Source organism: Astatotilapia calliptera, chromosome 15 (assembly GCF_900246225.1).
Source record: "Astatotilapia calliptera chromosome 15, fAstCal1.2, whole genome shotgun sequence".
Taxonomy (NCBI): domain Eukaryota; kingdom Metazoa; phylum Chordata; class Actinopteri; order Cichliformes; family Cichlidae; genus Astatotilapia; species Astatotilapia calliptera.
The window spans coordinates 32,664,927-32,679,514 of NC_039316.1; the positions used below are offsets into that span (position 1 = coordinate 32,664,927).

The 14,588-nt window shown below is 41.6% G+C and overlaps 1 protein-coding gene across 2 annotated transcripts in view; it reads right to left on the reverse strand.

The window, feature by feature from the left end:
* LOC113006391 (E3 ubiquitin-protein ligase rnf213-alpha-like) overlaps positions 1 to 14,588 on the reverse strand; it is a 76,553-nt gene that overhangs the window by 27,245 nt on the left and 34,720 nt on the right. For both annotated transcript variants that reach the window (XM_026142345.1, XM_026142343.1), the window contains exons 27-32: positions 9,192 to 9,376; positions 8,897 to 9,052; positions 3,276 to 6,827; positions 2,591 to 2,721; positions 2,262 to 2,357; positions 2,033 to 2,154 (exon numbers count right to left, since the gene is read on the reverse strand). In XM_026142345.1, coding sequence (XP_025998130.1) covers positions 2,033 to 2,154; positions 2,262 to 2,357; positions 2,591 to 2,721; positions 3,276 to 6,827; positions 8,897 to 9,052; positions 9,192 to 9,376 — 4,242 coding nt within the window. The remainder of the gene's footprint in view (positions 1 to 2,032; positions 2,155 to 2,261; positions 2,358 to 2,590; positions 2,722 to 3,275; positions 6,828 to 8,896; positions 9,053 to 9,191; positions 9,377 to 14,588) is intronic.

The following is a 14,588-nucleotide window of genomic DNA, read 5'->3' on the forward strand; positions in this document are numbered from 1 at the left end:
TTCGTTTCGATGTCTCCCTACAGGAAATGGAGACCTCCGTATTGCCAGACAAGCTTATCTCAAGCAGTCACAGAAATAGCCAGAAGCTCACCTATCCCAGATAGCAAAATTGGTATGGCCCGGATCTGGCCCACACAATGTGCTTACACATGGCCCACATACCGCAAAATGACCCTTTGGTGGCCCTGATCTGGTTTGCCAGAGGTGGCCCACACATGGGCCAGCACAAGGCCAGTTGCAGACACACTGCTGGCCCTATGATGGCCCAGAACAGTTTCAGCTCTGGGCCCACATGTCAGCCTAATGTGTACCTTCATCAAGCCATGTAATAACAACATGTGCTGGAACATAATAGTGCAAAAGTAACATGACAAAACTCTGTTCAGACATTGAACGGATTGATTCTTATATAGCGCTTTTCTACTCTCCTGGATTACTCAAAGTGCTCTATACAACATGCCACATTCACCCAATCACAGACTTTCTCTAAACTGAGTGCTTCCTAACTACATTCATACACATTCACACTCTTAACATGCACACTGCATAAGCCAGGGATCAGACCACTAACCTTCCAATCAGTAGGTCTACCTCCTGAGCTACAGACACCCAGTGGTAAACATGAGTAAACCTTCACTAGGTTTTGGATAAAGTGCACACTCACAAACCTGTCAAACCTGCCTTTAAAACGTTGGCTACCATAGCAGTATACATGGCATTTGGGTCTTCTAACTAAAATAGGAAAATAGTAACATAAATACTGCCATCACTGCCAGACCTGGCCCACATCTGCTATGACACTAGTGCCAGCTTGATGCCAGATCCAGGGAAGACCTGTTTTCTATGAGACTGGGCCACATAAACTAAACCACAATCGGGCCACATGTGGCATGCCATCACATAAATAGTGCCATCATTGCCAGGCATCTGGATGACATACCACTTACCATGCCAGAAGTCAGCCAGCAGTGCTGGCTTGACACCAGATGCGGGCCAGACCTGTCTGCTATGTGGGATCCAAGTGAGGACCCAGTGCCCAGCACTGCCAGCACTGCTTGCGGCCCCAGACTTGAAGCCCTTGCTTAGTGATACGCCTTTCCTTAGAAGTACCTGCCCATGTAATAAAAAGCCTTAGTCTTGTCCAAATATACATGCAAAATTTCAACAGTACAGAGCATATGCAGACTTTGTTCTTCTTCAGAAGAGAAAGGGGGTGGGAGAATGCTGACAGGACAACAGGCACACATGCCCCACCACCTTAAGCACAGGCTGGGTTTGGCTTCAGTGACACCCTGGTCTGCCCAAGGATACTGAGTGCATGATGGGTGTGTTGTGTGTGAATGTCACTGACACATTTAGCGGAGTCTAAAGCTAGCAGCAAAGCTGTTTTCAAAGACAAATGCTTTAAATCAGCCGCCTGGAGAGCGTGGCCAGCCTGCCCTTGTCTCCTGCCTGAGTAGGGGTGTGGAGGTGGCTGGGGCTTCATCCGTTTGGGGATTCTGAACTGAGAATCCCCAAACTGAATCTCGCCTCAGATTTCTGCTGCATGGAAGCCAGGCCAGTCTCGAAAATTCTGTTAGGCACAATTGGCATGTCCAAAATGTCCATCTCCTCCCTCTCTGACAGATTTGTGAGGTTGAGTCATGTGATTTGTTTCTGCAACACCATCATCCCCATAGATTTCCCTGTGTCTTGGACTGTGCAGCACTGCATGAGGAGGCAAATGTCCATGATTACAGTAATCTCTTCTCACACATTCTGGGCACTAGCCGCCTCACATAGCTCTGCCTGGTAAGCAGCTAGCATGGAGGAAACATTTAGTCAGGCTAGGTTGGTGCGCTAGCCATCATTGGAGACACTTTTTGTTGAACCGGGCACAATACGGACATGAACCGCAGGCTTCAATTGCAAGTTGGGCATGTTCCAGCCTGAGGCAACACAAGCAGTTCTAGTATGTGTCCTTAATCAAGATTCTGTTGCTGCATAAGCTGAGTCAAAAAATGTGTGTGTGTGTGTGTGACACAAGACTAACCTCCTTGAAACCCAACATAGGAAGTTCCACCCTCCATGCGCGGTAGTTTGATGACAAAGTACACAAATGTCTTTATGGCATCAGTAGTTTGACACTTGTTTACTTCGCTGAAGCATGCATACCTTAGGAATCCGAACAATAAGTAAAAGACAAAAAGAATGAGAGATGTTGCACTAATGTCAGCAAGTTATACAAAAGTAAGGGATGGTGTGATGATCTTCTCACTCACTTGGCTGAGGAAATAATATTCTTTTTGTGAAATCCTTCATCATACTCTGCTTGGATAATGAGGACTTTGTCTGTGTGTGTTGAGCTCAGAAAATCCCTAGTATTGAGACATAAATATCTTGTTATATTGTAATTAATATGTTTGAAAAAAACAGAATCATAACTAAAGAGCATGTTGATCTGTACATCTATTACATAAGTATTCATTGTAAACACTTCTAATAAGAAGGATCACAAGACATTAAACCACAAGAGTGTGGAAAAAGTCAGCTACTCAGTTTGGTTAAAATGAACACCTACAGATCATATATATTTTCTTTATATGCATACCTTATTTTTTTGAGGAATGAGTACTGAGTGTCAAACTGCTGCAGTGATAGCAGCTGAACAGCATCAAGGTTTAATAGGCTCTGCAGGTGTTGAGTATCCACGGCAGTGAGTAACCTGGAAAAGGTTGTAACCTTGAAAATGCCAAAGAACCAAGGATTACAAAATATTACACTCAAATTTTTATTTCCCAAGAGTAAAACAGAAAAAGCCTCATAGTGTGTGTATGTGTTTTATGTATATTTTACATGTAATCCTGTAAAATGTATAATGCAGACCATAAGCTGCTTGGAATTTTGATACTCTCTCGTTAAGCAAATTCTCTTTCTGAATTTCAGGTTTTCATTCACTGAGCCCTAGTGAAATTTTAGCTATATTTTAATAATATCAAATAAATATATCTAATTTTTTGTTAGGATATTGAAGAATAAAAATATCCAATGCAAACTTTACAAAAGTCTTAGTAGAAATAGTATGAGCAATTAAGACTGTATCTAGTAAAAACTAGTTGTAACATGAATTGATTGCATGATTATTATTATACAATCGAAGTTAATATATCTTCTTACAGCACAGTCATTACGCCCATAAATTAGAGGCATGTTTTCACTTCTTGATTTTAATAATATCACAGTACTCTACCTAATTTTTAATATATTCTTTTAAAAAGCAAACAAAGAAAAATTACCTCAGTGAATAAGAAGTGTGACTGCTGGGGCTGCTGGATGTGATACACAATGTAGTCTCCCAGTGAACTGTGCCTTGCCTCTTTAACGTATTCTTGCATTAAATGCTCTCGTTCTGCATTAGGCAGTTTGGATTTGTCCAAACGAACAACTGAGTCCGGAGTGGCACAGTTGAGCAGAATGTCTTTGGCTTTGTTCAGAGTGACCTGAGCATCAGTCTCAGTACTCTCACACTCTGTTACTTGCATGACCACAGAGGAACAAGTGTCTGAGTGATAGCCAATGAACACATCACTTGGATCATACTTCTTTTCTGAGGAGACAAATTTATTGACCCATTTCTCCAGTTCTCTGGCAACAACCTTCTGTTCCTCTGTGAGGACAGTTTTGATGTCAAGGTAGTGTTTCTCCAACCTGTTAATGAGTGGTATTGGAAACTGCTCATAAACCACTTCCTTTTCTTCAATGACGATGAGCTTGAAGTTTTCGTGAACTCTGCATTTCACACGATGTGTTCCTAAACCAAGATCAATGTATTTTTGACCTCCGAGCGTCACATAGTACTGATTTAGAGCATCGTACAGGCTTTCATAAAGATTTTGAAGGTTGAGAAGCACAACTGTCTGTCCTGTCTCCATGCACACCTTGACACGATTTATGTTTCTGCAAATTTGTGTGTACTCCTGATCTTTCGGGAAACTTGACCCAAAGATTATCTCTGGGCAGATTTGATGAGAGCAGAATATCTGTTGAAGAATCTGAAGAGCTGCATAGTTTTTTGTGAGTAGCAAAAGATACCGGCTTTCCTCCATTTGGGAAGCTGGACAAATGCTTTGCTTAACCAAATCAATAGTTGGGATTCTGACATTGGCAAAGTCATCTCTGAGTTCATTGCGGAATGTGTCAATTACATCATCATTATTTTTTCCGCTGAAGTTTCGCAGGACTGCTTCTGTGATTTGATCTGCTTTAGGAGGTTCATTAGATGTTTTGGTAACTGAAAATAACATTTTTATCAGACTGTAGAAATCCCGCAGACCAAAAAATCCGTTGCTTTCATCGCATACTGTCATATATGCTGTTGCAAAAGGTTGGAACAGGTGTTTGATCTTTTCAAGAACATGTTGATCAGAGGAACAGATTCCTCTGGCACTTTTGATGAGCTCTTGCTCATTTAAATCTCCACGGGACACAAAAATTCCACGATTCATCTTGGCAGGATCCAGTGCCCAGTTGGAAATTCCAATGAACCCAACCCTTTTATGAGGTTTTGGCTCATCATCAACACAACCCTCTTCCAGTAATGGGTGCAGTGCTTTCAGTGGCATTTTTGGTGAATCCTCAGCCAATCCAATCTCATCAAGAACAACTACTGAAATATATTCGTCTAGGTTTTTGCTTTCTTGAAAGCGGGCACATTGCTTAAATGTGTTAATGATTCCTTCTGGAGTTGAATGGGGGCTACACTGGAAAGACACCAGATGTATTTGCTTCAGCTTCTTGTAGAGGTCAGAATGTGATGTGGGACCTTGCATTGCATTTGCAACTAGAGTTTTAGACAGTGATTTGGAGCTTCCTGGTTTCCCAACAATAAACAGGGGAATTCTCAGTTCAATGCAGACCACCATCATGAAAAAGTTCTCTTTCAAAGCCTCATTTCTGGCAATCGTCTCACCCATGGGTACACCATTGAGTAGGAGATCCTGCATGAGTTCCATTTCCTGCAGTACTCGTTGTGGTGTATACTCATCGGGAAAAATTTGGCTAATAGTTTTCTGATACTGCTCTTTGTTTTCTAAACAGGACTGATAGCACATTCCAGTAGCCATCAAGAGTGACCAGAGTACTCTGTCACTGGCAGGTGAAAATGGTAGGTTGTTTTTTTGTTGCTGCTGAAACAAGGCTTTTAGATCTTCAGCAAACATTGGGTGATTGTTGTAAAACCACAGAAATCCTTGCATGCAACGTTCAACATCTCTCAAACTGACAAAGCTACATTCATCTCTCCTCTCTCTCATGAACTTTTGTGATGACGATAAAACTTTAATTATTGTTGGAATACAGTCCTTTTCAGTGAAGCTGACCTTCGCCTGTCTTTGGACTATTTGTTCAATGTAGATTTGCTCTGTTGAGTCATTGAGTTGTCCAAAATCCCAAACAAGAGGTATCATGCTCGGTGGTAACACATGAACACGATACACAAGCTGGCGGAGAGGGATGGAGCCAAGTCTGTCTTCAGTCTCCTCAGCCCGAACCCGGTAACCCAGTCCTGATGCTTCCAGTCGCTTGATCATCTGGTCTGTATGTTTTCTGTAAGGGTTGCAGGCTGCAATAATATATAGCCCTGTATTAGAGCCAAGTTCTTCTCCCTGCACTGAGTTGTCACAGAGGATCTCCTTGATGCTATTAACGGCTTCTGTGGTGTTTGCCTCATCAAAGAAAAGAATTGAGTCAAGATCATGATTTTCTTTATTGGTCCTTGCAAGAGTTTCAGCTTCCTTCACTTTCTCATAAATCATTTCTGACGTAGTTCCTCCATGAACTTTGACCAGTTTCATGTTTTCTGCTGGTGCTCCACATCTTCTTAGTTCACACATAAATTTTATCAGCCTTGTTTTACCGCATCCTGTCTCCCCCATTATGATGACAGGAATGCCACACCTGAATCTCATATGAATTGCCATCATTTTGAGGATATTGTCAGTGGTCAGTTCATATGTTTCATCAGGATCTGTTGGCCACTTGACGCCAAGCACACTGCACAGATGCTCAATCTTGTCAGCTCTAGGAAACTGATCAAAGTCTGTATTAAAAGGAACTCTCTGAAGTTTTAAGCCATTGTACAGCCGTCGAGTCATGATGTTTTTCTTAATCACTTCTTTTGTCAAAGGATTTACCGCATCAAACCCTTTCTGGTTATTGGGCTTAAGGTGAAATCCAATGAATGTCATGGATGTGTGGTCGTCATTAAAAAAGATGTATGGATGTGGCTCTGATTCCCACCTTTTTCTAATGAGGAATGGGGCTAAATCTTTTTCTTTTAGTCCACTGATGTCAACTTGTTGCTTCCCTGGGCTCTGGTCAGTGATGCATAGTGATGGTGTTGCAAAGTCTTTGGACATCAAGATCATGAACTCAACCACAAAGTTTTTGAACCCACAAAGAGTGTCTCCAACCAACTCAAATTTGCAGAAATCCGAATTCTCACAGTCTTTCAACTGAAGATTAAGGAACCACACAAAGTTACGCAGCTCTGCCCATGATGGATCGATTATACCACAATAGATTAAGAGTATCTGAAGACACTTTGCATGAGTCCCTTCAGTACCCTGGAACGTGAAGTTGTCAAGATTGTCCTTATTGTGAAAATGTGTGAGGTACTGGTATGGCCTTTGATAAGCTTCACTTCTGAAACATTCATCATCCATCAGGGGGCCACCACAGTCCATGTCTGGATTTTCTTCTTTTTGCATTTCCAAAGCCATAACCTTTTTTGGTGGGTGGCAAAACAGCTTTGGGAAAACATCTGAGAATGCAAAATTTCCGTTTCGACCCTAAAAGTATACAAAATAAAAAAATGTTTAAATCAATCAAATCTGTCCTCATTAAAAATAAATAAAAACAACTGAATAAAAAGGTCAGTATCCTAGGTCAGTACAAACCCATATGATCCATGGATCATAGAAATATGAAATATAGACAATTGCTGCATGTATAAAAGGCTCAGACATTTTCCGTTTTCCTGCAATATTGTTTCAAATGAGGTTATAGGATGTGTAAGCCGTGAGACCAGTTTTCCCGTGATTCACTCGCGTACGTCAGTTTGAAGAGGAAAAAGAACTCCACGGGACTCCGATGTGAAAAGATGTAACAAAAAATTTATTCCACGGTTTTGCATCTTACAGGAGTGGTCAGGTTTAACTTGTCCTCAACAAAATAACATACTACGGTAGGAAAACCGTGTGGCTCTGTTCTACCCTGCTGCCCCGTATAGCTTATGCCGTGTTAACGCCTTTTCTCTCTCTCTCTCCCCCCTCCCGCACCGCATGCACTAATTGGCATACATCCGTGATGCCCGGATTTTACTATAAACACGAGTCTTTAAGGCACATGTATTCATGGTACTACGTAACCTAGTTCCACCATAAACATGCATCTATTTCCTAAAATTATTAATTACACAAACAAGCTTAACAACAGCCAAATATAAATACTAAACATATGAACTATCTTAACTTGGCTCCCACATAGGAAATGACGCTGGCATAAGTTTGATGTGCTACGCTGGGAGAGATAGTACTTCTGGGTCAGCTTGTTATCACCTCATCCTGTAAACTACACTCCTGTTTGCAATCCTTAACAGTGATGCTCTGAGTGTTTTAGTTAATGAAGGTCAGTTACATTATATCAGTTTATTTGCAACATGGATTTGCTGAGTCTTGAATTTCTTTGCATTGGGTTGTAGCGGCACATTTTCACATTGTGAGTGACGACATGTGCCGCCAGCTGCTGCCGTACGGTGGCAGTTTTATTTGGCCACACAACTGCGCCAAAGTACTTTTTGTGATAGTTTGAGCCAGGAAATATCTGTACTTATAGTATGGCACTACGATTGTGTTGAAGTTGAGTTCTCTGTGTGTTTGAACCTAGTGATGTAATATTTACATAACTTGAGTTATTACATTGTAACGGACCAGTTTACAATTTAGTTTGATTGTTGTGTTATCAGTGTTATTGTGTTCAGAATTGCCACTCACTTATGGCATAGTTGCTCCAGACTGGCAGCAACGTGATTTACTGAGTGTCCTTGAATGTATAATAGTATAGAGCCGTTAAGCCTGTCAATCATATCAGCTACGTATGACAGAGAGTCTGTAAGAGCATGCTTGTGGTTGGCTGAGAGTCTTTGGGGGGTGGGTGTTAGAGAGTGCGTTGTTGTTGGTGTGTGCGGGAAAAAGAAGGATGTTTTTTCTTTTTTTTCAATTCTTGAGGGAGCGTTTTCCTGTTGTATTTGGCGTTGGCGACGGCCCACAGTAGCCTCTGTTACTGTTCCTAATAAACAGTGGGTAAACAGAATATCGATCGTCTTTGTCTTCTGTTGGATGGACACTAAAATATATTATGTTGTGGACGTGTGTGTACAGATGGATGTTTAGGTTTATATGATTAGATATCTTTAAGTTTATATTAGCTGAACCACCGTTGCTGTAATATACTTGGCCTAATGGTAACTTATTTACAGGTTACAATAAACCAGCTGACTTCAACAGTTAAGCAAAGTCTTCCTGTCCTCCTGTATTCTGACCAATACGCCATCTTGTTGGCTGCTAAACCTAAAAGAACTAGTCCTAACCTACTACTCCTGCACTTAAGTCAAGATATAGGTATAACTGTTCCTTCAAAAAAAAAAACAACCTAAATGCTAAGACTATGGCATATTTTTTTTCTACCTATTTACCTATCTATTTATTTCTATCTATTAAGAATATTATTTCATTGAACAAGGAAGGATTTTGATGAAATATCAAAAAACCAAATAAATTATAACTGTAACATAACTATAATATAGCGTTGGATGATTTCATAAGAAGAATACTTCACTAAAAGTAATACCCCCACTTACCAATCTGGTATCACATCTGTTCTGATCATTTGTGGACTCCAGTAACTCAATAACATATAAGTGGTTCTGGCTGCATTGCCACATCTGTCCATTTGAATCCATCAGGTACCGCAAAAAGAAAAGCTTGAATATGAATTCATTCAGGCCCTTTTGCACCTGGAAACGAGGTGTTAGAAAATAAGTCTGTGTTACTAAATAAAGCAAATTATGACCAGCTAAGGGATTTGATCAGAACCACAATATACATTTAAATAAATAAACTTATATTTCAATACAGTTACATTAAATTGCTTACCGAGGACGTGACATCAAAGTGAAACACCTTAATATCTTTTTGTTTTGGTGTGTCATATAAAAACTGGAGAATCTTGTGGTCATCAACTTCATGTTCAGTTAGCCTGATGCACTTCTTATAGGCTTTTCCTTCGTCAACACTTCTCTCAAGTTTTTCGTACAACCTTTGGACATACAGCGACTTGCCTAAAATAGAAGAAAAACAATAACTGGTTGACAGAAGTCATAGCATTAATAATAACTGAATATGAATGACAAATTATTTTATTTCTAGGAAGCAATAACTGTGTTATCACAAGACCAAAACCAGATCTAATTCTGCATCCTGTTTTCTATATAGACACTGTAATGTAAAACTGTTTCCAAAAGTGGACAATTGGTGCTTTTGCTATATTGTTCAACTTGATTGTCATAGTTTATTCGATCTTTATTATTTATTTATTGTACTTTTAACTCTCTCCCCATTTTCCTCTCTCTCTCTTTCCCATCCCCCAGTCCTGTCCATTTTGATAGTAACAGCTTAACAGAAGGAGAGTGAAAGAAACATAGAGGAGAAGGGAGAGAAAAAAGACACTGAAAATCTGTTTGATCACCTGCTAAAACAAAAAAACAAGCAAAAAGAAAACATAGTAGGCAAACCACAGCAACAACCAACATACAGTAAATAATAAATATTGAATGTTACTGTGCAGCATACCTGTTTGCAGTGTTGAGAAGAAGAACTTTTAAAATGTATTCCACTACAGATTACAGAATACATGCCCCAACATTGTATTTTGTGACGTATTCCATTACGTTACTCAATGAGAGTAATGTATTCCGAATACTTTGGATTACTTAATATATTATCAAGCTTTTTACGACCACATGAATGTGCTGTTGCTGTGTGATTTATTACTATTACTAAAGGATAGTCGCCATACCAATACCAACTAGATTTTTAATAGCTTACTTAATACTGGGCTACACCGCCCATGAGGTTACTCCACAACACTGCCTGTTTGTACACCTGTCTGAACACCCGTGTGTGTAAGTATTCATAAGGTTTCTCCATGTAACTGTCTAATAATAGGTGTGGGGAGCCATAGCCTTGCCCCTCAGGACATGAAGCAGACATGGTGGAGATCCAGGCCACACACATGGGGACACGGCAACAAGCCCGCAGGCTTCTCTGGCAGCTGGCCATGCCAGCGCAGACCAAGCCCCGGGCCCAGAGACCTGAGATCTGAGGGCTCTCCTCAATCCAGAAAGGGCCCGACCTAGCCAGGGGGACCAATCCCCAGCAAGCAGCCACTGGGAGTGAGCCAGAACAAACCAGAGCACCCAGTCCTGGACACAGAGAACCAATGGCAGGGAGTATGGTGTGGGGAGATAGGCCCCCATACCTGGGGGGACCTCCTGCTGGGCCCCTGTGCATTCACCCACCCACAACCCTGATGACACACCAACCAGGACCCAACCCCCCAAGGCCCAGCCAGAACCCCAGCCTGGAGGCGGAGCATCCCCAGAACTCCAAGTCTGCCCTGGACCCAACCTGGACCAGCCCGGCTACCAGGCCAGTAACCTACACCCACCGGCACAGACCCTCTCCCAGCCCTGCTGCAAGCAGCTGCCAGAAAAACACTACCCAAGTGCCACCATCAAGGTTATGACCACAGGCCTTGGGTGAGCCCCCAAAAAACTCGTCCCTAGGTAACCCCCAGACACCCCAAGCCCGTACCTACACCTGCTTCAACTACAATAACGAAGACAGGATGAAACCACGACACCCCCCCCCCCCCCCCCCCCGCACTAGGTGATGGAGCCCAGAGAGATTGATTTAATGTGGCGGTAGAAGCTGTATCAAGACTAATGTGATCTATCAGACGGTTTCTATATTGGTTAGAATTAAGATTTTTTTTTAAATTCAATTCAATTTTATTTATATAGCGCCAAATCACAACAACAGTTGCCTCAAGGCGCTTTATATTGTACAGTAGATTGTACAATAATATATTCCGAGAAAACCCAACAATCATATGACCCCCTATGAGCAAGCACTTTGGCGACAGTGGGAAGGAAAAACTCCCTTTTAACAGGAAGAAACTTCCAGCAGAACCAGGCTCAGGGAGGGGCGGGGCCATCTGCTGCAACTGGTTGGGGTGAGAGAAGGAAAACCGGATAAAGACATGCTGTGGAAGAGAGCTAGAGATTAATAGTGATTCAATGCAGAGAGGTCTATTAACACATAGTGAATGAAAAAGGTGACTGGACAGGAAAAACTCAATGCATCATGGGAATCCCCTGGCAGCCTACATCTATTGCAGCATAACTAAGGGAGGATTCAGGGTCACCTGATCCAGCCCTAACTATACGCTTAAGCAAAAAGGAAAGTTTTAAGCCTAATCTTAAAAGTAGAGATAGTATCTGTCTCAGACAGAAGAGGGGCCTGAAAACTGAAGGCTCTCCCTCCCATTCTACTTTTAAGTAATCTAGGAACAACAAGTAGGCCTGCAGTGCGAGAGCGAAGTGCTCTAATAGGGTGATATGGTACTACAAGGTCATTAAGATAAGATGGGGCCTGATTATTTAAGACCTTGTATGTGAGGAGCAGGATTTTGAATTCAATTCTGGATTTAACAGAGAGCCAATGAAGGGAAGCCAATACAGGAGAAATATGCTCTCTTTTTCTAGTCCCTGTCAGTACTCTTGCTGCAGAATTTTGGATTAACTGAAGGCTTTTCAGTGAGTTTTTAGGACCTTGTGATAATAATGAATTACAGTAGTCCAGCCTGGAAGGAATAAATGCATGAACAAATTTTTCAGCATCACTCTGAGACAGGATATTTCTAGTTTCAGAGATGTTGCGCAAATGGAAAAAAGCAGTCTTACATACTTGTTTGTTTATTTGTGCATTGAAGGACATATTCTGGTCAAAAATGACTTAAAGGTTCCTCACAGTGTTACTGGAGGCCAAGGTAATGCCATCCAGAGTAAAAAGCTTCATGGACAGATAGAGTTGGGTGTCATCTGCATAGCAGTAAAAATGTATATGGTAAATGGCCTGTATTTGTATAGCGCTTTTACTAGTCCCCCCTAGGGACCCCAAAGCGCTTTACACACCCAGTCATCCACCCATTTACACACACATTCACACAGTGGTGGAGGCAAGCTACAGTTGTAGCCACAGCCCTGGGGCAGACTGACAGAGGCGAGGCTGCCATATCGCGCCATCAGACCTTCTGGCCAACACCAGTAGGTGGCAGGTGAAGTGTCTTGCCCAAGGACAGAACGACCGAGACTGTCCGAGCCGGGGCTCGAACTGGCAACCTTCCGATTACAAGGCGAACTCCCAACTCTTGAGCCACTATTGCCCCACGTATACTATGTCTTCTAATGATACTGCCTCGGTGAAGTATGTATAACAGCGGTCCCCAACCTAGTACCGCTACCGAAAAAAATAAGATTTATTCATAACACACGTGAAAAGACCAAGGAAAACCGAGTTAATGAAAAAAACGATAACAAAATAACGCTAAAACCCAATAAAAACCCTGAAAACCATACATTTCACACCCGAGTCTCAACTCTTGCGGCCCGGTACCAAATGACTCACGGACCGGCCTGGGGGTTGGGGACCGCTGATGTATAATGTAATCAGAATTGGTCCTAGCACTGAACCCTGTGGAACACCATAATTGACCTTAGTGTGTGAAGAGGACTCTCCATTTACATGCACAAATTGGAGTCTATTAGATAGATATAATACAAATACGATATGATTTCCAGTTCAGTCTTCTTGGCATTGCATAGGGCGGTGAGAACCATGTGGACTGTATTCAGTATTCATCTCTGTAGTGACATAATCTACATTGCCCAACAAAAAACTGAAGGAAGGCTGGAATGTTTCACATTCAGTGTGGCTGTAATTGTCAGGTGTATTGTCTTGACAGTGTGAGCAGTACACAGTAGTATTTTGTATTGTATTAATTGTAGACTGGGATTTCTAATCAATTGAAAGGTTTTTAAGAAAATTTGAGACCAGAAGTTTTGGTCTAAGCTGACTGATGGATCCACTTCCCATTTTTGCAATAGGAAGGGATTTTGACTCATCTATTTTCCAGAGTGTCTTGTACATTTTAGACAGTAATTTGGGGGTTTTGAGATTAAGGAATTGTACCACACTTAATTTGACTTGATAAGGTTTTCTTTTTTACTATAGATTTAATTTATTGGTATTCTAAAAGTCTTTTCTTCTTAATCCCATTCTGTATAACCAATATGTCAAATGGAATAAATATATGTTTAAAGGAATTAAATAGAAGTATGTAATTGCTTTACAACTCCAATCTAGGAAGGTATGTTAGGGTTGTTCCAAACGGGAGTACATTTGCATGGTATTAATGAAGACTCAGTCATTTTTAGAAACTCCAATCAGAGAGGAGCTGATGTTGATGCTTTTAAAGCATACGTGTCGTTTGATGTTTGAGCTAATAAATGGTAGGTCAAAATCTTGATATTATTGCATAGTGCCTGTTCTACTTCTAGCTGGGGCTCATCTAAGATGGTGTGTTTTAACCATCCTGAGATGAATTGTAGCCTGTTGGCTAGGAAGTAATGTTGAAAGGCAGATCTAGTCCTCGTTTATCCGTGGTCTTTCGTAACATTTTTAAGCTAATACATGGGGGTTAATCTTTCCAAAGGAATTTAGAAATATACAATTCCAGAGATCTAAACCAGTCTAGTGATGTTTACTCGGGATCATTGTAAATAAATAATTGATTCCTGAAAAGACAGTCGTTTTTATTGAAGCATAAACCACTTTATGTCATGGTTCCTGTGTCTCCCTGGATGGCTCGAACGGGCTACAGGTATTTGTTATTTTTCCCCTTTCGCTCTCTCTCTCGTCTGGGCGGAGCTCACTGTAGGCTCCACTCTTGGCCAACACACCTGCAGGTGATTGCTCACCTCATTATTCCTGCCTCTCCCAGCTACCATTTAAGAGGATGGCTCAGTGTTTCTCGTCGCTGGAGCATTAAACGACTATCGTTAGCGTTGACCGTCTGTAAAATTGTCTCCAGTGTTTCCTTCGCGGCTTTCCTAATGATAATTCTCTTATCTGTCTTCATACCTAGATTCCTTGGTTCTGTCCGTGTTTCCCATTCCTTGATTACCCGAGCATGAGTGTGAGTTACAAGCGGGGCAAGCAGTAAAGAAGAGTGTGTTGTGTGGCTTGGCAGAAGAGGAGTGTGTATTACCTTTAACATTCCCTGTCTAGCACTGGACCACCCCCACCCCCTTTTTACCTCCCCTCATTACTTGTACATAGTCACCCAGTGTGTTGTAAATACATCCTTTGCACCTTTCTCCCTGTCTGTGCTTAAGTCCGTTCAGTCCACCGTGACACTTTATTTACAAT